This window comes from Drechmeria coniospora, chromosome 01 (assembly GCF_001625195.1).
Source record: "Drechmeria coniospora strain ARSEF 6962 chromosome 01, whole genome shotgun sequence".
NCBI classification, from domain to species: Eukaryota; Fungi; Ascomycota; class Sordariomycetes; order Hypocreales; family Ophiocordycipitaceae; genus Drechmeria; species Drechmeria coniospora.
This window is the reverse complement of record NC_054389.1, coordinates 3758378-3777894: the sequence shown is the minus strand read 5'-3', so window position 1 is coordinate 3777894 and position 19517 is coordinate 3758378. Positions and strand designations below refer to the sequence as shown.

The 19517-nt window shown below is 55.0% G+C and overlaps 6 protein-coding genes across 6 annotated transcripts; 4 read left to right on the top strand and 2 right to left on the bottom strand.

Moving 5' to 3' along the window:
• Window positions 1–566: 566 nt before the first annotated feature.
• Window positions 567–2072, bottom strand: DCS_00899 (uncharacterized protein; the record flags this gene model as incomplete). The annotated part of the gene is made up of 3 exons (XM_040798234.1): window positions 567–1282; window positions 1348–1780; window positions 1836–2072. The coding sequence occupies 3 exons, from the start codon at window positions 2070–2072 to the stop codon at window positions 567–569; spliced, it is 1386 nt and encodes a 461-aa protein (XP_040659117.1).
• Window positions 2073–3862: 1790 nt separating this feature from the next.
• On the top strand, window positions 3863–5488 carry DCS_00898 (uncharacterized protein; the record flags this gene model as incomplete). Its single annotated transcript, XM_040798233.1, has 3 exons — window positions 3863–4610; window positions 4744–5357; window positions 5444–5488. 3 exons carry the CDS (start codon window positions 3863–3865, stop codon window positions 5486–5488), a joined length of 1407 nt encoding a protein of 468 aa, XP_040659116.1.
• Window positions 5489–8727: 3239 nt separating this feature from the next.
• DCS_00897 (alpha beta hydrolase fold protein) lies at window positions 8728–9845 on the top strand (the record flags this gene model as incomplete). Its single annotated transcript, XM_040798232.1, has 2 exons — window positions 8728–8996; window positions 9149–9845. The coding sequence occupies 2 exons, from the start codon at window positions 8728–8730 to the stop codon at window positions 9843–9845; spliced, it is 966 nt and encodes a 321-aa protein (XP_040659115.1).
• A 2229-nt stretch (window positions 9846–12074) lies between these two features.
• Window positions 12075–14367, top strand: DCS_00896 (Nucleotide-binding, alpha-beta plait; the record flags this gene model as incomplete). Its single annotated transcript, XM_040798231.1, has 7 exons — window positions 12075–12367; window positions 12420–12549; window positions 12609–12699; window positions 12752–12939; window positions 12992–13232; window positions 13298–13368; window positions 13456–14367. 7 exons carry the CDS (start codon window positions 12075–12077, stop codon window positions 14365–14367), a joined length of 1926 nt encoding a protein of 641 aa, XP_040659114.1.
• Window positions 14368–16704: 2337 nt separating this feature from the next.
• Window positions 16705–18069, top strand: DCS_00895 (urea transporter; the record flags this gene model as incomplete). Its single annotated transcript, XM_040798230.1, has 2 exons — window positions 16705–16951; window positions 17021–18069. The coding sequence occupies 2 exons, from the start codon at window positions 16705–16707 to the stop codon at window positions 18067–18069; spliced, it is 1296 nt and encodes a 431-aa protein (XP_040659113.1).
• Window positions 18070–18328: 259 nt separating this feature from the next.
• On the bottom strand, window positions 18329–19337 carry DCS_00894 (uncharacterized protein; the record flags this gene model as incomplete). The annotated part of the gene is made up of 2 exons (XM_040798229.1): window positions 18329–19023; window positions 19094–19337. The coding sequence occupies 2 exons, from the start codon at window positions 19335–19337 to the stop codon at window positions 18329–18331; spliced, it is 939 nt and encodes a 312-aa protein (XP_040659112.1).
• Between the last annotated feature and the right edge of the window lie 180 nt (window positions 19338–19517).

The window sequence follows — 19517 nt, the reverse complement described above, 5'->3', positions numbered from 1 at the left end:
TCATAATGATCTGGTAGTCGGTATTACTACTTGTACACTCGAACTTGTACAAGCATTCCGGAAGTGCTCGAGTTTCATCTCCATTATTCGAGCAGCTGCGATAGTTGATGCAAGATATTCATGTCGTACGAATACGATTGTGCGCCGGCAGCAAGCTGACACCACAAGAGTTTGCGGTGAGACCGTATGGCTGCACAAAATTCATCTACTCTGAGTTGCGAGTAGCTTCGAGCACCTACGACTGGTGTGAGTCGGGGCACGCGGCGAAGAGCAAACCGATCCATGTTACTCGGTTACTCATTGAGCGGAAGTGAGAACAAGTGTAAGGGAATATTTTCAGTGCGGCAGCGGTATGCTTCTGCACGGCATCTACCAAGTACGTGTCCGTAGCCCCGTCGCTTCTTGTAAGTACCCGCCCGGCCGCCAGCGTGCCATGTGAAAATTGCGACTTATTCATGGCGAGAAATCTCAAGCCGTCACACTCTCGGTCAAACATCTACTCTCGCGAGACGTCGCGCCACGTCGTTGATGGACCGTCCAGTCCTCGACAATTTCGCCCCGCCTCGTCAGAACAGGTCCCCGCCTGGTACGGCGACGAAGATGGCGGTCACGATACCGCCGAGGAGCAGCGAGGCCAAGAGGGCCTGGACAAAGATGGTGTCCTGAATCTGGCGGAGTGCGGGCTCCTCGATCCACACCTCACGATCAAAGATCTTGCGGATGATGTTCCGCTTCTCGTACCTGACGACCCACGGCTCATCCTCGTAGCTGATCTTGGACCCGAAGGAATCGAAGCTATTCTTGCCCAGCTCCTCACCGTCCTTGTGGGCAAACAGCTCCCATGGACGGACGTGGCGATGATGCATGCCGTGCAGGACGACACACATGCCCTTGTACGCGGCCACGAGGGTGCTGATGCCGAGGACCAAGGGAATGGCGGCCAGCGCGCGGTAGCCTCGGCCTAGCTTGCTCAAGGTGAGAACGATGCCTAGGGCGATGCCCGCGGCGATGAGGCCAACCCCGAGCGCACGGGCAAAGGTGACACGGGCGGGGTTGCCGTTGCAGATGGACCAGCGGACAAAGTTGGGGTGCGCTTGGTGGCGAAGAGAGGCCTCGACAGACTTGTGGAGCGAGCGGAGAGCGCTCGGGTGCGTCGTGTACGAGAGAGCGCGAGCCGTCACCTTTTGCTCCCAGGACGAGAGATTGAGCTGCCGCGGTGCGCCCTCGAGTATGTAGGTCGTGATGACGCGGTTGATCTCCTCACGGAAAGGCTGGATGGTGACTATGCAACGGGTGAGCCGGTGCCGACAAGACGGTGACGGCACGCGCGCGGTCGGCTGGACTTACAAGGCTGCTTGACACCGGCCGAGGTGAACATGTCGGCAGCGCGCGATTTGAAGGCCGACGCCGTTTCTGAAGGCCTGCTGTGGGCTGCCGTATGCTCGGAGCCGTCGTCGGCTCCGCCGTCGTGCGAGGTCTGGGGCGACGTGTGGAGGGCGCTCGTCACCAACGTGTCCGGCTGCTTCTTCTCAAAGTCGGTGCCCTGAAAGATCTCGGCCGCCTCGGGCTCGGGTCGAAGCTTCTCGGCCATTTCCTTGCGGATCTTGGTGACGGCATCCTCCTCCATCGCCTGGCTCCACTCGGGAGCGAGGGAGATTTCGCTTGCCAGAGCTTCGTTGAAGCGTGTGGTGTAATCTCGGTACCAGAGGCAGAACTGGAGGTTCTCGGCCGCGTGCTCGACGTAGAGAAGGTAGTTCATGAAATCGCGAATCGTCATGGGCTGCGGGGGGGGACACGCTTTCGTCAGCTCAGCACCACGCCATGTCCGCGCGCACGAGAATGGCCGAGGCCGGATCATCACGGCAGAGCGGGGACGACGGGACACGACCTACAGGACAGGTGCCGCTGCCCATGATGTTGTCAAACGACAGCGAGTCGGGGATGCCGGCCGAGCTGCCGGACTGACCGGAGCGCAGGGATCCATCACTCTCGACGTGAGCGGGCGAGTCGCTCGACTGAACTAACCGAACACGCTTGGGGCGCGTGTAGGCGAGGGAGAGAAGTCTACCCATTTCGTCGTTGGATCAAGCTCGGCTTTCTGCAAGACGCGCTCGTTCTGAAGGCCGCATCGATTGATTTGATGAGCGAAAAAGGCAAGACATGTGGCAGCGAACCCGAAGAGCAGGAGGGGCGGCCGCGCGGTAGATATACCACGGCTCGAGGCGCGCATGCCACATGTCCAAACTCTACCACACCTTGATCGATCGGGCGCGGACGGGCGAGCCATTCCAGGAAAGGGGGTTGCCAACAGGCACCGTCCCAAGCTGCCAAACGAACGGTACTTGTTGGCGGCCATGTAAGGGGTGGAGGGGGGGGGGGAGCGGCGTCCGAATTGGGTGGTAGCAAACACTACCGGGGAGGAGAAGCAAGACAGACAAGACAAGCAAGACAAGCAAGAGAAGCAAGACAAGCTACCACGAGCTTGAGAGTCTGTACTCTGTAGGTGTAGATGGACCGAAAGGCAGGGCAGGGCGATTGACATGTGGTGTGGTGGTGGTGGTGGTGGGGGGTGCGCAGGCGACGAACGGACGAATGGAGTGTTTATATCATGCTAAGGGTGCACTCCGTATTACTGCAAGTACTTACACGTGCTGGAAATACATACAAATACATGTAATACACGTACACCTACAGTACTTGTACTTGTACAAGTATGTGCACAGTATTCCGTACAGAATGCTCCGTACGAAGCACTGCAAGTACCTGATTGCGCGCGTGTCCATATCGGCAGTTGGCAAGTACACTTTACGCGTTGCTGGTTGGTGACTGGTGGGACCAGTCTCACGGGAAGGGTCCACTGTCCATCAAGGGATGCAGATGCGGCAGAAGGGTATTATTATGAACTGAACGGAGAACTCGGAGTAGGTACCTAGCAATGGGTAGGTAATACTAAGTAATACTAGGTTAGTAAGTGAGTACAAGCCGAAGGGGGAAAGGTTACGGCTGGCTGCGGAGGGGTTGGACAGTCCCGCGCGCAATGCCAGTGGTGACGCAGGTGTGCCTGCTAGAGGCAAGGCACTAATTTAGCTCAATGTTGCCTGTAACCTAAACACATCTGTGGATTCTGCCACTGGCCAGCTACAAAATAATAGTGCCGCAACTGCTGTGTAGTAATACCAGTGCCGACTTGATACAGCTGGAGGCTGTGAGTTGTGTGCTTCAGCCGATCGAGGGGAGGAATTGGGCATGTAAGAGGCAAAAGGACGGGGTTTTCCGTCTACTTGCTATGACGACATAATACCTACAAGCATCTACAGTCACTTGACAAAAGTGACGATTCAGTTTTGGTAGCGCTATTCCTACAAATTGAAACAACATTTTTGCCACCACACTGTACACCTACAACTACATGTACTTACTTGTACTAGGTAGCTCCAAGTGTACACCTGGAGTGCTAAGCATTATCGAGTTCTTTGTATCAGGATCCGTCGGTGCTTGTGCCAACCCCCCCCCCCCCCTAACCCATACTAGGAAGTGCTTGCAACCAGCACATGGACCCTCGATCCATTTCCGCCAGAGCAACATCGACTACCAGCCGGGGAGAAATTCATTTGCACCTCTCTCAAAGGTATCACTAGACTGTTCCTCTCGGACTTGAAGTGACTGGACTGTCATCCCATTCGACTGTGATCCATATGCAGCCGAGGCTCGTGAAGAGTGGAAGGAAATGTCAGCATCCTGACGGTGTTCCTGGACGCTGCTTGTTCGTGACCGTCACTCACCAGCAAGCACACGCGTGCATTCACTTCTGTACCGCCACATGGGGGGCATTCCTTTGTAGCATGCATTCGCCGTGTGCATCATGGGCATGGTGAAATGCATGCCATCTCTCGAGCAGTCTCTCGACTCCCTCGAGGCCGCTGCAAACGAGCCATCATGTCTGGCGAGCCCGCGACTGTTGGGGGAGCGCTCGCAATCGTTCGCTTCGCCGCGATACGTGGACAGGCCAGCAGCCGAGCTTGACGATTCATCATCCGCTATGAGAGCGCTCCCGAAAGTACCCTGTGAGCCTGGTCGAAATCCCACGAGTTGTACTGCGGAGCAGCTGTCGGACAAGGGCTGGCAAGAGGCGGTCAGCGAGGATCAGGAAAAGCTGAGTGAACGACGACGGGCAGCAGGAGGATGCTGGTACGGCAAACGGCCAAACCTGGCAAGTCCTGCCGCAGGCTGCCAGGATGAAAGCCGACAAATAGTGGCAGGGCTGACGGACAAGCCTCGCGCCATGGGTCTCTTGGTGCGTCACTTTCTTGATGCCTTGCTGTCTTGGGATGAGCCTCGGGGGAGCATGGCAAAAACATGCGTCTTCTTGAATGGCCCATTGGACCGCCCTTGGGCTCAGGCGGCGGGGTCGGGCGCGGCGGAGGCCTTCATCTACAAGAAGGTGCGGCCGGAACCCCTTCTCCCTTCCCCTCCCCTCCCCTCCTTTCCCTCTCTTTTTCACTGCAGTTTTCTCTCTTCGTGTCTTGTCGAGACGCTGCGAGGCATCACGGCGAGCAAGAGCGCGAACGGAAGAGTTGCCGTGGTGCTTTCTCGGCTACGATTCAGCCCAGGTTGGTTAGGACGGCAGCTTTCTCGGCCGATGATGGGAACTGGCGGCTGACATGGCTTTCCCTTCTTGCGCCCCAGGACGTACACATCAACGATCAAGGGCACCTCTTGATTGTCACTTGCTCCTTTTGGGAGCGATCAAGGACGCCATGCCTCGGGTGTTATACTCGACCTCAGCTTCGGCCATGGAGGAGGAGGTGACGTCGCCACCCTCCAACGAGGCAGGATTGGCCACGTCAACCGCTGTCGAGGCTGTCGTGACCTCACCGACTGTTCTTGACGCTCACATGGCCACGCCGGTCACGGTCGACGAGCAAGGTCACTCGCAGATGCCGTGGCATTTTGAGGTGACGGCCACGACGCCGTGGCCCATCGAGCCAGACGATGCGTGGTCATGGTCCGTCGACAGAGCGGCGTCCACGCCGTGGTCGGCCGAGTCGGATTCATCCACGCCGTGGTCGGCCGAGACAGGCGTCGCTACGCCTGCAACTACTTTGGCGGCATCCGAGACGGCGACATCTTCCCCGATGGCACTCGAGAGACCGATTGACTGCACGTGCGTCATGACCTGGCGCACTCCTGGCGATCTGGAGGGTTTCGAATGGCTCTATGATTCGCACTGTCCCATCCCGCCCGAAATGCACGACGAATACATTCCACTCTTCACATCTACGCTGGAGCCCGGCAGGCGAGTAGAACGGGATCCTCGAGGTGGTCTCCTCGTCGTTGATGTCAGGGTCATCGAAGTGGTATGTGACGTCCTCGCACTTTATCCCCTCGTGTTTTCGGCGCCCGTGCACGGCGCGCCAGTACTGACGAGATTTATTGCCCTCAGCCCATCTGTGAGCATGAGTATTATGCGAATTGGTCGAATCAGTAAGCTCGGAGATGGCTGCCACCCATGTGACGAGACAATCTCATGTATGCAATCAAAGTGCGGGCAGTAGGGAGGTGCACGTTGGAGTGGTATTACCGCGACCGACCTATCGGCCCTATCCCACTAGGGACTGGACTGCTCGGGTCGACCCGAAGGTGCTAGGCACGATTAGGTAGCGTCGCGAAAATATACTCGTGCGCAGGTATCATTAGTGCCGCCCAGTGCAACTGGTTCGGTTCTTGTGTTATTGTTCTACCGTGGACTTGCCGCGTGCACTTTGAACTTTGATAAGGAATCTCAGCATCGTATCCGGTACTGTCGAACCAGTAGTGATTGGGTAATCACGTGTAGAGTTTCTATCCGTTTGTCACTTTCTCCGCAATGTGCCGAGTGCGGACGTGCTGGCGTGACCAACGAACTTTGACGACCACCAACAAGTGCCGTTCATGGTGTGCATCGTGCGACTTGGTGCAGGACTGTAATGCCTCGGTTGGAGTCTGGCGTTTTCATTTGGTAGTACCAAGATGACCAAGTAACTTGGTCGGTGCATTGGTCGGTTCGAGTGCCCACAACTCGAGTGATGGCATGCGTTCCATCATGTCCATGTTACCTCTAGACGCGAGCTTTCATCAGCTGGACGGTGAAAGCGGAGCTTCCCGTACAATCAACAATCGCCCGCTACCTTCATACGACTGCTTTCAACCAGCCAGTCAGAAGGAGGGCGGATGCCAGTACGTGCCGTACCGACACGTTTCGTTCCTTCTACGTAGCCGTACTGCCACTTGCAAGCAGTCGCGTAGTCGCGTTTCTCGCGCAGTAATATGGCAACGTACAGAGTAGCTTAGGCAGTGCCATGTTCTCCGTACGTGCAGCCGTCATCATGTACTACGTGCCTTCAACTCTGCCGTCATCGTCGCGACTGCTAGACAGACACCCTCCTTTGGCCTCCTTTTGCCCCCCCTCTCGTACAGATGGTCACTGGCGATTTGTTACTGGCCGCATGGGGTCCGCTGGTGGTGGGCACCCAGCACGCCCCGCTGCAGTTCGGCCCCTTCGACCCGAACTCTCGGATGGTTGATTGCTCGCCTTGGAGTTGAGGCGGCCCTGTTAGCCTCAGTTAGCCCAGTCGCTGCCAAGGTCAAAGGGGCAAAAGAAAGGAGAAAAAGAAAGGTTGACGTGTCTCGCAAGGGCGTTTTCAGCTGGACATCGGAGGATTTCATCCGTGCTCGACGTATCAAAATCAATCGTCGGTCCGTCTGCCACACAGGATGCTTGCTATGTTTGGTTGATGGTTTGGTTACGGTAGTGGCAAACAGCATCTCCATCAAGGTGTGTTTGTGTCGTTGCTGTCACTCGCTGGTTGCCACCGCCTTGCCACCTCCCTCCAGGCGTGCAAGTACGTACGTGTACATAATACATCAAACTGCTGGTACCAACGGCAACGCCTATCTGCATGTACTATGAGTACTAGTAGGATCCAGCTCGTGTTCAAGAGACAAGAGACGGGGTTGCCACGCGTCAGGGGGATTTATTTTTATCAAGTCTCACATCTACCTACACTTCAACTGTACGGCACATGTACAAGTGAAGTTCACTCATAGAAAAACGTCCGCACTTCGACCAGCGTTTGACATGATGGATGTGAACACGGAGCAGCAACAAACTCGAAGCAAACAAGCCGCATGGCTGTGAAGGCGGCATGAACATGGTACCTGCATGCATCACTTGTGTTACGAGGTGAACTCTAGCCCATTGCCGAACCGAACGCTTATCTTTGCATGTCTCCAGTCCAAGCCAGACCGAAACGGCGACCACCACACGTAACGCCTCTGTTACCCCCCCCCCCCCCCCTCCCCTCCATAACTTTTGGCCATCTTCTTCGACCATATAGCTCGCCTTTGCATAACCAAGTCTGTCATAAAGAAAAGAGCAACTAGAAGTATGGGCCGGCGCTGGGGATCTGATGGCCGATGCTGTAGACTAGCAGCCGACAAAGCCGACAGCTTGAGTTCAGCAATCCCTCCATCCATCCACCCATCCATCCACCCATCCATCCACCCATCCATCCACCCATTGATCCATCCACTCATCCATCCATTCACCCACCAATGCATCCATCCATCCATAAAATCGATCGTTCAAGTCATGACTCGTATCTGGTGCATGTGCTTCGGTTGATATCGGTGGACAGAATGTGACTGCCATTGTAACTATGTGGCGGTATGCTCCCTACTGGCCATTTATCATCTGACCGCACTCCTACCTTTTGCAGGGGATTGCTGATGCATTGGGCAAGATACGATGCCAGGTGTCCCAAGTGTAATGTAACTTCACAATCAGCATGTCAGACCACTGACGCCAACAGCAACCAAAAAGTCACATCTTTCGTCAAGTCGGTCACCACCGTCGCCAACTTGTCCTTCCTCCCCTGCGTACCGAGTGCGAGGAGGGTAGAAGCAACCGCTGAAGTGGGGATGACGCTACCTGGTGGCCAGAGGAGAAAAGGTCCGAGGTAGGAAGAAATCACGGAAATGTGCGGCCGAGTGAGCATCGAGTCTGCAACTTCGAGGTACCTGGCACAAGGTAGCAGCGGGCTGGGAAGCTGGCCAAGCGAATGGTACAGTACCGAGTACAAGAGGCACCTTTTTCGCTTCAATTTCCCGAAACGAACACTTGCATGATGTTTCTGGCACGCTGGATCACGCGGCTTCAGCTTCAATGTACCTTTAAGTGCGTCTGGTAAGCGGCAGACTTGCAAGTAGCCAGAGCATAGCAGTAGATCCTCCAAGAATGGCTGGACAGGCCGGCCATAGCTTGACGATTTAAAGTTTCGGCGTACAGGATTGCATCAACGCGGGCCGAGGTGATGAAAGGGCAATGACAGGGTCGAAAGCGCAGGTTATTGACAGGAGGATGGCAGGCAGTCGGCAGGTACGGAGTTTGGAGGTAAGCGAGCTCACCGGGTTGGAACCTTCAATATTACGTGATTCAATCCAATCATGCAACCAACCACCATCAACCGCCAACTCAGTCAGGGCTGGCTGGACGGGTACCCAACAGTTGCTCTCGCACATGTCGACTCCCATCCTCCACCTCTGCCACCTCTATTGCCTCACTCCTCACTATACATGCATGTCCCTCCCTGGCCGGCTGCCCACCTGAATGCTGTTTCGTGCCCCAAGTCTTCACTCCCAACTCAGCTGCAAGTTTCGTCGCGGTCAAACGCAACCGCGAGGTGAATCATGGACATCACTGAGGTAGAGTCGTTCGTTCCTCTCCGCGATGGCGCACGCTTGCGCGTGAAGCTGCTGGGCCGAGACAAGACCAGGCCGCTCCTCATTGCCCTCCACGGTGCCCAGGGCGTCGCCGACCACAGGGAGCCGCTCTCTTCCTTCACGTTTCTCTCGGATCAATTCCGTCTTCTCGTCTTTGACGCTCGGGGCAGCGGCAAAAGTGATGACAAGGGACCCTTCACCCATCAGCAGTGGGTATCGGACGTGGAGGAGCTGAGGTGCGTTCCTACCTTTCGTCCTTTAGCCCTCACCTCCTCCTTCCTCCGAATGCCACTCGTCCCATATGAACCCCGCCAGTGGACGACCTTGATCTTGACGTCGACCTGATCTCGACCGTGACCTTGCTAATGCACATGCCGTGACGTCACAGAGAATGGGCCGGCGCCTCAACGTGCCTCGTCGCCGGAGGCTCCTACGGCGGCATGGTTGCTCTCGAGTACGCTCTTGCCTACCCCCGCCGCGTCTCTGCCTTGATTCTCCGCGACACTTGGGCGAACGGTGTGCTGGGAATGATGAGCTGCCTCAAGGCTGTTCTCACGAACCCTCGCATCCAGCCTGATGCCGAACGCCAGCTTCGTGTCTGGAGTGGAAACACGCGCGACGATGACGACCTGGCATCAGGCTTTGCCGAGATCGTCCCCATCTACACGCCGGACCCCGAAAAGGTTGCTTCCTCGTCGACGGACGATGCGGGACGAAATCCTTCCGCCCCTCCACTCAAGTTGGACATTCATCACGCCACCCACAACTTTTGTTTTACCAACAACCAACCTCGATTTGACCTGCGCACCCAACTCAAGAACATTAACGTGCCGACCCTCGTCGTTTGCGGACGTCACGATCCCATCACTCCCGTCATGTTCAGTGAGGAAATTGCCCGCCTCATCCCTAACGCGCAGTTGGCCATATTCGAGGATTCGGGCCACAGTCCACCGGCCGACGAGCCAGAGGCCTTCCAGAAGACGGTACGGGATTTTCTCGGACGTTGTGAGTCTGAACAGTCTGATGACCGGGGCGGCTGGTTGGAAACGGAAGCATGCTACTACAGCCTAGTCACGACCAAATAATCATGCTAGTGTTCTCTCCATGACCCGTAATGTATTGGCCCGAAGGCCTTTCGCTTGCGTCCTGAATGCATCGAGCCGAGACTTGGTGCACTTGACGCGTACCATGTCAGTTGGGCGGCGGCTTCGGGCGGAAGGAGGTCTGCAGTTCCGTCCCAACACGTCCCTGTCCATCCGAAGCATCTTCGGTCCTCTTGATATGTAAGTAGCGTGCAGTCAGTCCATCTGCCGTCTCCGATCGGTATTGACGTGTGAAAGTGGGGCATGCGTTCATACAAAATCTGGAGATCAACCCTGTTGACTCCGCTGCTTGGCGATTCCAGAGCCTTGCGGGGGCGGAGGGCGCCAGGAGGGCGCGGTATGACACTCTGAATCCGCTTCGTTTCCTGAAAGACATGAATATTGTGCATCGTTGCCTTTCCCGTGGCAACGATGAGGGCCAGGCAGCCCAGTTCATCTGGGAAATACAGCGGGAAAGTGCAACGGCGACAATTAGTACCAGCTCCTACGCGCGTTGCCAATCACTGCCAACCCCAATCTCAACAATAGCGCCAACAATGATTGAGCATCGGGCCGTTTCATCGTTCCATGTACGCGAATATGCAACGAGATGACTCCACCCAGAACCCTAAGAGAGCACTCGCCAACTGGCTTGCCGCGGAGACTCCAGCAGCCAGAACGAGAACGAGGACAACATGGAGTCTCAACCCACCCAAATCTTCGCTTGGCAAAGAACCGTAAGAACAGGGGGATGACAGGGGGATGAGACTTGACTTGTATTTGAGTCCATGCACCGTAGGGGTACCTTCATGAGAAGCTCAGGAGTAAGAACGTATTGGAGCGGCTCCCTGGCGGCAAAAAGATATCGTTGCTGGTGATTGGCAAAGCAAAGGCAGAAGCATGCATGACCCGGGCATTCCATCCGATCCCTGGATAAGTACCCATCATTCATCCATCGGTCATGGGACCATATGCAGAACGGAGTAAATCGAAGAACTGAGTCTCTTCTACCCGCAGCAGTCACGATACCTGCATCTCCGCAGCCGAGAAACTTGAGCAAACTCAGGGCAGGAAGCGGCAGTGCCTTAGTTGCCTTGCTCAATGCATGCAAGTCTACACGATTCATTGTATTTATCAATTGTCCCTTCCAATGTGCCAAGCAGCACGCAGCAATCCATGGCGCAGCTATCAGAGCCATGCATGCTTGAGGTCGAGCTGGTTGTGATCTGAGCAGCTGTTAGGTGGTCCTCTACCAGGTGTCGCTCGCTCGCTCCTTCCTACACGTACCAGTACCCTCCCCCCTTCTCCTTCCTCCTTCTACTTCTCCCTCTCCCTCTCCTTCTTCTCCTTCCTCCTGCTCCTTCCTTTGCTCCCTACACCACGTTTCCTACACCTTCACTTCTCAAACATCAAACACCAAGCACAAGAATCTAGCGGAACCCCGAAGCAAGCAGTGATATACCACAACCAGCACACCATCGCGTATGGGAGTCATAGCCCCCATCGCTTGAGAGTACTCGGCGCAACCTTTGCATCGTCAAGGATCTTTGCAGTTCGTCTGCTTCCTTGGTAGTCCCTTCAGAACGGCTGCCTTCCTTCTTGCGTGTCTAGCAAGTCATTATCCTATCGTCACCCTACTGCAAGGGATACCTATATTCACCGTCACTACCGCTTCCATCGCAGCTTGCTGTGCTGCACTTGCACCCCTCTGTACAGGTCGCCGTCGTTTGTCGTTGGCAAAAGCATTTATCCTGCATAACGCGAGTACCTTGCCCACTCATCCTGGCTCTTTCCATTAGCTCATCGATATCTTTCATCAGTCCAGAAGCTTAAAGATGCCTCCTGCATTTCCCAGACCTTTGTCTGCGGGGGATGGCACAGGATGCCACCATATGAGGAAAGCCGCCTCGTGCGAACCTCTCGGAAAAGAGTCCCCTCCTGCGTCCGATGATGAGGGAATCCATGGTGGTGTGTACATTCGTCAGTTTCCTCACAACCCCCACCCTCGCCCTCGTCCAACTCATGATCTTGAAACGCCATGTTCCTCACCCCTTCAGCATCGTAAATTTCAGTCATGTGCAAGAAGACCTCTTTCGGTATCCATGGTTTGCTAACGCATCTTCGTTCTAGGCGTTCGCTGCGAGTCTGCTAGCGACATCACCTCGCCAAGCTCCAGGGGCCGGTCGGTTTTCCGCCCACTATTTAGGGGTTGCACGCTGACCGATTTACAGAATGCATATTGGATTTCCAGGATCCGACAGTGGCACTCCTGCAAAAGCTTACTATGGATACCAAACTCCTCACAAGCCTCGCGGCTCATCGGTGGATACTGATGCAGTCAGTCCCTCGACATTTATGGTTGGATCCAGCGAGGACGACGATGTATTTGCCGACGGAACCAACGATGGATTGTCCAGAAGCACACACCGCGGGCCCGCAACTGATGTTGCTGTCTATCATGCGAGCCGTGGAAAAGTCGATCCACAGACTATGTACGCTGGGTCGTCTTGCATGTTTGTTGCCAAGTAAGTACATCAACTGTCTCCGGTTCGCTGTCGCGTACTGACGCTTCACCAGTCTTCCGCAACAGTTCGAAGATGAACTACTTGAAGAGGAGGTAACCAAAGTTTTCAGTAACTTTGGCATCGTATTCGTCAAGATCAAACGCGACGCCAAAAACATGCCCTTTGGATTCTGCCAGTATACCGTAAGTCAAGCTCGACGAGAAGTCCTCGCACGCCGAGACGGTGTGCTGACGGCATGCAGAACGACACGGACGCGCAGAAAGCTATGAAATATGGAAAGGGCATCACCATTCTTGAACGTCCTTGCCGCATAGAAATGGCCAGGGCTCATTGTACGATGCCAGAGGAGCGGCTCTTGTTGGATGCTTGCTGACAGTGTTGCAGCGTCCTTCATCGTGTACAAGTTTTCCGGTCAGCGCATTCGCATCAGCGAGGCAAGGGAACTTCTTGATCGCCTCGGAGAAATCTCAAAGGTTGAGTACCTTCACGAGGGCATTCGAGCCGTTGCGGACCTCCCGCAGACTGTTGTAGTCACGTACAGAATGTACGACTCGAAACGCGACCCTCTGAGAGTAGGTTCCACCATTTCCTTGGGAATGGCAGGATAATGACGAACCTTTTAAGATTTTTGCGAACAACGCGACATACTGCGTGCAAATTTACGATCCAAAGGCACTTTCGACTGGACGAAACGTTGCTCCCCCCATGCTGCGTGAAGGGAGCTTTCTGAGGCAGTACGACAAGGACCGTCGGTCAGCTTACGTCGGAAATCTCCCCCCTAGTATGACGAAGGATGTGCTTCGATCCCTGGGTAGTTCGTGCGGCGATGTCTTGGATGTTCAACTCCACCGGAAGGAGATACCGGGTACAAATGGTTAATTGGTACCCCTGCCGTGGACTGTAATCGCCGTGCACTAACGGATATTCTAGGCCAGGTGACCTGCTTTGGCTTCGTTGAATTTTCTCGCCCCGACGCCCCTGATGAATTTATCGACGCACTCGTAAGTCGCGTCCTGTTCTAGCCGAGACACTTCATCATCTTCGTGTTTTCTATGAGCGTGACTTCCCTGCTAATCTGATACCGGCAGAACAACACTGATATCGATCAATACCGAATTCGAGTCGAGCGCAAACAGTCTCGGCAAATCGATTCCACCCGTCGAGTTTCTCATCCGGCCTTTGAGACCCCATACCCGCGATCCTCGACAAGACGCCCTCGCGTTGGATCCTTTGAGCTTGGAAAGCCATCCGAATGCTTCAAGAATACTCCGAGAGCTCCCGCGGGCATGGAAAACTCGTCTCATCGCACCCAGTACGCTTCAAGCTCCTTTACTCCCGGTCGTAATCGGCAGGCTCGTCCGACAGTTCTCGGCTCTGGTGCGTCCCCAGATGGCGCACTGTTCGATCCCGACACTCCGAACTTGATGAGCACTCCCTTTTGTGGCCATCGTTCTTCTCACGCTGAGCGTGGCGAGGCGGGCAGTGCAAGAACTACGACGAGGAAGTCTGTTGAATTTGATCTTCCGCAAAGGCCCCAGGTTGCCTTGCCCGCGGCTCCAGACGCTGGCGCTCCGGAAGCAGTGCACGTTTCCAAGCCCGCAACTCCAACGGCTGCGAGTCCTTCGGTGGCCACCGTGCGAACGTCCTCTCCCGTGAACAGAGTGTCCGTCACGAACAATGGCGATGGCATTTCTGCCCCACCTCAGATGCCTTGGATGCCCCATTATTCGCCGTTCGGGTACCCTTACATCGGTCAGCCCATTACGCCACACCCCAACCCGACTGCAATATACGCTGGGTACATGCCGCCCCTGTTCCAGCCCATGTACGACATGTACGGAAACATGATATATTCTCCAACTCCGATGATGTCCCCATTCAGCAACGCACCTCCGACTTGCAGCGAACCAACCGAACCCTCGAGCAATATTCACATTGCCGCTGCAACAGCAGAGGAGAAAGGGTCTGATCAGGGCTCTGCTACGCCGTCTAATCAGTGAGAAGGGCCAATGCGCACGTCTCAAAAATGCAGGCATTCTTTATGACTGCGCTTTCATTTCGAGATGATCTGTTGCTTTCATTGTTCCGGTTTCGTCCCATCCTCTTCCGTTTCTCTCGGTTCGCAGGCGAGAGATGCTCTTCCTTTCCGGGCTGCACTTGCAACGCTCGGGTCCTGGTCTTGGTCGACCTCAGGCTGATTCACCATTTGGCGCACGCGAAGTAGGCAGGCGATTCACAATCAATGTGTGCCAGCTTCAGGGTGTGATGTGGACTGGCTTAGCATTTCAGGATGATTCTGCCAAGAAATGGGAGTGCCACATATCCTCCGAAGTGTAGGTGGCCTGTTTTTGAGAGGCTGTTCTCAATTACGAAATGGGCTGCAGCCATGGCTACTAATCTTGTCAGAAATATCCGAGAAGCAGTGGATAGGCAACGCGAGGATCCGTATCTAGGATTGTACTGTTGACACATCTGGCTACTCCGGCTAGTCTTGGCTGCGCGCGGGAGGTGTCCTTCTGGGAATCGGGCGGGCAAGAACTTTGAGCGCGGATGCCCAAGGAATGGTACGTTTGTTTTGTTTGTTTTGAGGAAAATGGGGGGGGGAGACTCTTGCACCATCTATGAGAAAAGAGAGAAAAAAGAACAAATGGAGAGGGCGTCATGGCCAGGGAAAATTAGGCCGAGCTAGGGGGTTGCTTTCTGGCGACAATGCCAGGTTGATGTCGGGTCATGATGCATCAGGATCAACCCGAGGTGCGGGTCCTAGGATTAGTTTGTTATGATTGTAACCATGTCTCAAGCTGTCATTAGCCATGATGTCCCAGAGAACAAACGGATTGTTCTAGCAAAATGTTGCTAGCCTTGTTCCCCACATCGGCTAGCAATCGCGATTCCAGTAATACGGAGTCAGGGAACAAGCATTGTCACGTACATGTACTTACTTAAGTACGAGTTCAAGTACTGTACAGTAAGTACTGCACTATTACTTATGTGGATCACAGCGTACTTAGTTCTCTGTAAGTACTCACTGTATTACTTAGTACAGTACTGTACTTACAGTATGTGTGCAGTGCCATTGCTCGTAGATAATAACGGCTGCAAGTAAGTGCGGTAAGTACGTACAGTACTTACTCACTGGTAACAACTTCTCCACACATACTTAAGTACGTTGTATTGTGTTGTGGACACAGAACAGTAATAGCTTGTGAATCAACTCGGGATATTGACCGGTTTTTTTTTTCGTGGGAAATGACGCACGTCTACCAAAGTCAAACCTGCTCGACGCATCCCAGGCACAGCACATTTCCACACCCAATTTGCGAATGTTGATCGGATGAACCGATATAGCAAGACCATTCTTTCTTCATTCACACGCGAACTTGCCATAACTCTCTAGACAGCGACGCAATGGCGCAGCTATCGGCGGCGGTGTCGAACGCCACCATTTACGTCACATATGGTTTTTTTCTGTGCGCGGAACTCACTCGCCGATATCACTTGCCTTCGATAATGACTGACCAAGCCTGAGCCAAACAGCGTGCTGGGCACGGGGATAGCTTGGAGGCTTCGAGGGCAGAGCAAGAAAGATTTTTTGTCCGGCAACGGAACACAGACTGGTCAGAGCATCGTCCAGTGACGGATTTATGTCGAGAATCCTGTTGAGAGGATGGGAGCTGACTTTGTGTGTAGCGATTCCCTTGGCTCTTAACTTCATCGCATCCGGTGAGTAGAGCCTCTGGAAAGGCCCGCATGAAGAAGCATCGGAGCGGAGCGGTAGACACGAGTTGTTCAGGTAAAGAGCTATTATTTTGAAGCGATGGGCCAGGTCAACTAGTAGGTTCCTACCCTCGATGACCTCTCGCCTCGTGTGCGGCGAGTCTGCTGGTACCCAACCCACCTCGCCTCCCCAATTCTACAGACAGGAATCCTGGCTCGGTACCACCGAGTATTGTTCCTGGCTGAGTTCAGGAAAGTGAGAGGGGTCTGGGAGCCAACGCTCGCGCATGGAGGCGAGAGGCTGCGGCTCACTACGGGCGCCGAGTCGAGGCGGCGTGCAACATCCAACCCTTGACGCTTTCGAGAGCAAGATTGGGAGATGGCAGCCGCGGAGACGAAGCTGAGATTGCACCGTAAAACTCGATCAAGTTAATGCTTGCGTGGGGAACGTGCTGCCGCTCCCACACATTCCTCTCCTTTCCTTCCCTCCCACCCGTCTGGTTGATGCTGATCTACGTCCAGCCCTCGGTGCCGGCATACTTTTCTCTTACCCGGAATTGGCAACTCTCGCTGGAGTACAGGGCGTCGTCGTCTATGCTCTTGCTTCATCGACACCGATGATGGTGTTCGCCGCTTTGGGGCCCATGATCCGACGAAAGTGTCCCGAGGGGTTCGTCCTAACAGAGTGGACGCGCCAGCGATACGGTACCGTCGCTATGCTATATCTCAGCTTCCTGACGCTCGTCACGCTCTTTCTGTACATGGTCGCCGAGCTCTCGGCGCTGGGACAAGTCGTCGAGGCGCTGACTGGGTTGGACAAGCTGCCCATCATCATTGTCGAATGCGTCATCACGACCATTTACACCTGTAAGCCTGTGATTGAAGGAATCACTTGCCCTTTATTTTCTAGACGGACTGCTGACTGAGCTGTCTCAGCACTCGGAGGCTTCAAAATGTCATTCCTCACGGATGTGGTGCAGGGCGGAATGGTCGTTGGCCTCATCCTCCTCGCCACCATCACGATCGGCGTCAAGACCGACATTAGGCCGGATCTCATTGACTCTTCGGGCCTCACCAAGCCAACTCTCCTCGGCTGGCAGCTTCTTTATATTCTGCCCGTAGCGGTCTTGACCAACGACTTCTTCCTCTCTAGCTTCTGGCTGCGGACATTCTCGTCCAAGACGGATAAAGACTTGTGGGTCGGATGCTCCATGGCCACAGTCGCCATTCTGTGCATTCTTAGCCTCGTCGGCTGTACCGGTCTCATTTCTGCATGGTCGGGCGCATGGCCGGGCGAACCGGCCCAGCCAGGATCTCTATCATTCTTCCTCCTTCTTCAGACCCTTCCCAGCTGGGTTGTCGGCATCGTCCTCGTCATGGTTGTGAGTCTTAGCACCGCAGCCTTTGACAGCTTGCAGTCTGCCATGGTCTCATCGGCATCCAACGATCTATTCCGAAACCGGCTCAATATTTGGTTTATTCGAGCCGGCGTTGTCGTCCTCATCATCCCCATCGTCGTCGTCGCTCTCAAGGCCAGCTCGATACTGCAGATCTACCTCATCAGCGACCTGCTCTCCGCAGCGACTATCCCGGTCCTGTGCCTGGGCCTCAGCGAACGCATGTACTGGTGGCGAGGCTTCGAAGTCGTCGTTGGTGGGCTGGGCGGCGTTTTTACTGTCTTCATCTTTGGAACAATCTACTACGGCAGTGCGCAGGAGGGAGCGAATCTTCTGCTCTTGAAAAATGGACTCTACGCGAACGACTGGGCTGCCTTTGGCGCCTTTGTCGCCGCTCCGTTTGGTGGCATTCTCTGGGGATTTGGAGCCCTTGCTCTGCGGTTGGCTTTCCAGTTTGCCTTGGCCAAAGTCCGCAAGGAGAGGTGTACTGCCCTTGACCCCCCCATCTGCGCCCACGCGGTCGCTGGAGGCTCGGAGGTCGAAGGGGAAGTACTTTTGCCGAACTCGAAGCCTGGGAGGTTCTTCTAGCCTTGCCAGTCGTGGGAGGGCTCCAGGAGTAAAAATTAAGAGTGAGACGGTGGGAGGGACGTGTTGGCAGTCGTGGACACTACATTGGCGGTGCATCGCTTTGCCAATGGCGTAACAGAAAGAAAAAGATTGTTGTTGTGTTCCAAAGCCGTACCGCTACCAATGCCATCTTGTAGTAATACTGTACAGATTCACGTGTTCTACTTTACATTTTCTCACGCACCAGTAGGTACGGAATGGTAAATGTCAGCCGTCAATATCATTTCGCAGCTGGCTGATCCCAGCCTGCGCGTCGAGCCTGCTCCTTTTCAATGATGGCCTTCTCCTTCAAGTATAGCTCCAGCGTGGTTGCCGACGTCGTGCCCCAAATGCGCCAGGGCCCCGTCTCGAACGTCTTCTGGTTCGCCTGTCTAGACAGGACCACGTACTCGATCTTGTCCTGCAGTTTCATGCTGCCGGGCACCGTCGCCCCCGTGGAAGGGATCCGTCTCGATGCCTTCTGTGTTGAGGATATGGCGACAACGGCTTGCTCCGTCATCAGAACCTTATCGAGGGGGTTAACCTGATGGATCTGGCGGGACATGAGGCGCGGGTAGATGAGCGGCTTATTGTATTTGACCACCTCGAATTGAACCTGCTCCTTCGGGTCTCTCCGGTCTATGGCCGCCGTGAGCTTTTTGGCGAAGTCGCTGAGACATATCTTTTGCAGAGTTTCCTTGTCGCCTGCGGCAAAGGCCTCGAGCATTTCGCGGTACATTGCCTTTGCTGTCGGTGCGATCTTGCCGCGTTTCGCTTTCCACTTCGGTCTCGTCGTCCAGTTTGGCATCGATTTTAGCTTGAAATTGAGCACCGAGATGGCTCCGACGAGCCAGTGCCTCATGCGGCTCCATTGGTACTGCATGAACTGAGCTGGATGGAGAGGATACCGAGAGAGCGGCAAGGAGACGAAGGTTCCTACGCCACAGATGTCAGCTTTCCACAGGAACCAGACGGAGCAGGCGGCCAGGGTGAGATGGAGTTGTACCTGGGAAGAGAGGGCCGGAGCCGTCCTTGAAGTACTCGGCGTTGGCCAGCTTCTGCATCTCCGACATGCTTGACTCCTTTTTCATCTTGTCGGAGCTGACCTTGGAAAACCGGTTCAGCTCTCGGATGATGCGACTCGGTGAAGGAGCCGTGGAATAGCAGCGGGAGCCTTGCGGCGATCCAGCGGATCGACTCGATCGCAGCGAGGCAACCGCGCGCCTGGCCGGCACCACCGCAGCAGACATGATGGGAAACGCCTCGGAGATGAAAAATGACGGCGCGGGTCGATGCGAGCTACTGAACGACTTGGAGCGCTGGGGGGTTGCTAGCTGCTGGCGATGGGCCGGGCTGTCAAAAAAAGAAGCCCGGGTTATTAGTTGCGCCGGCACCGCACCATATAATTACGGATCAACCAAATAGGCCCG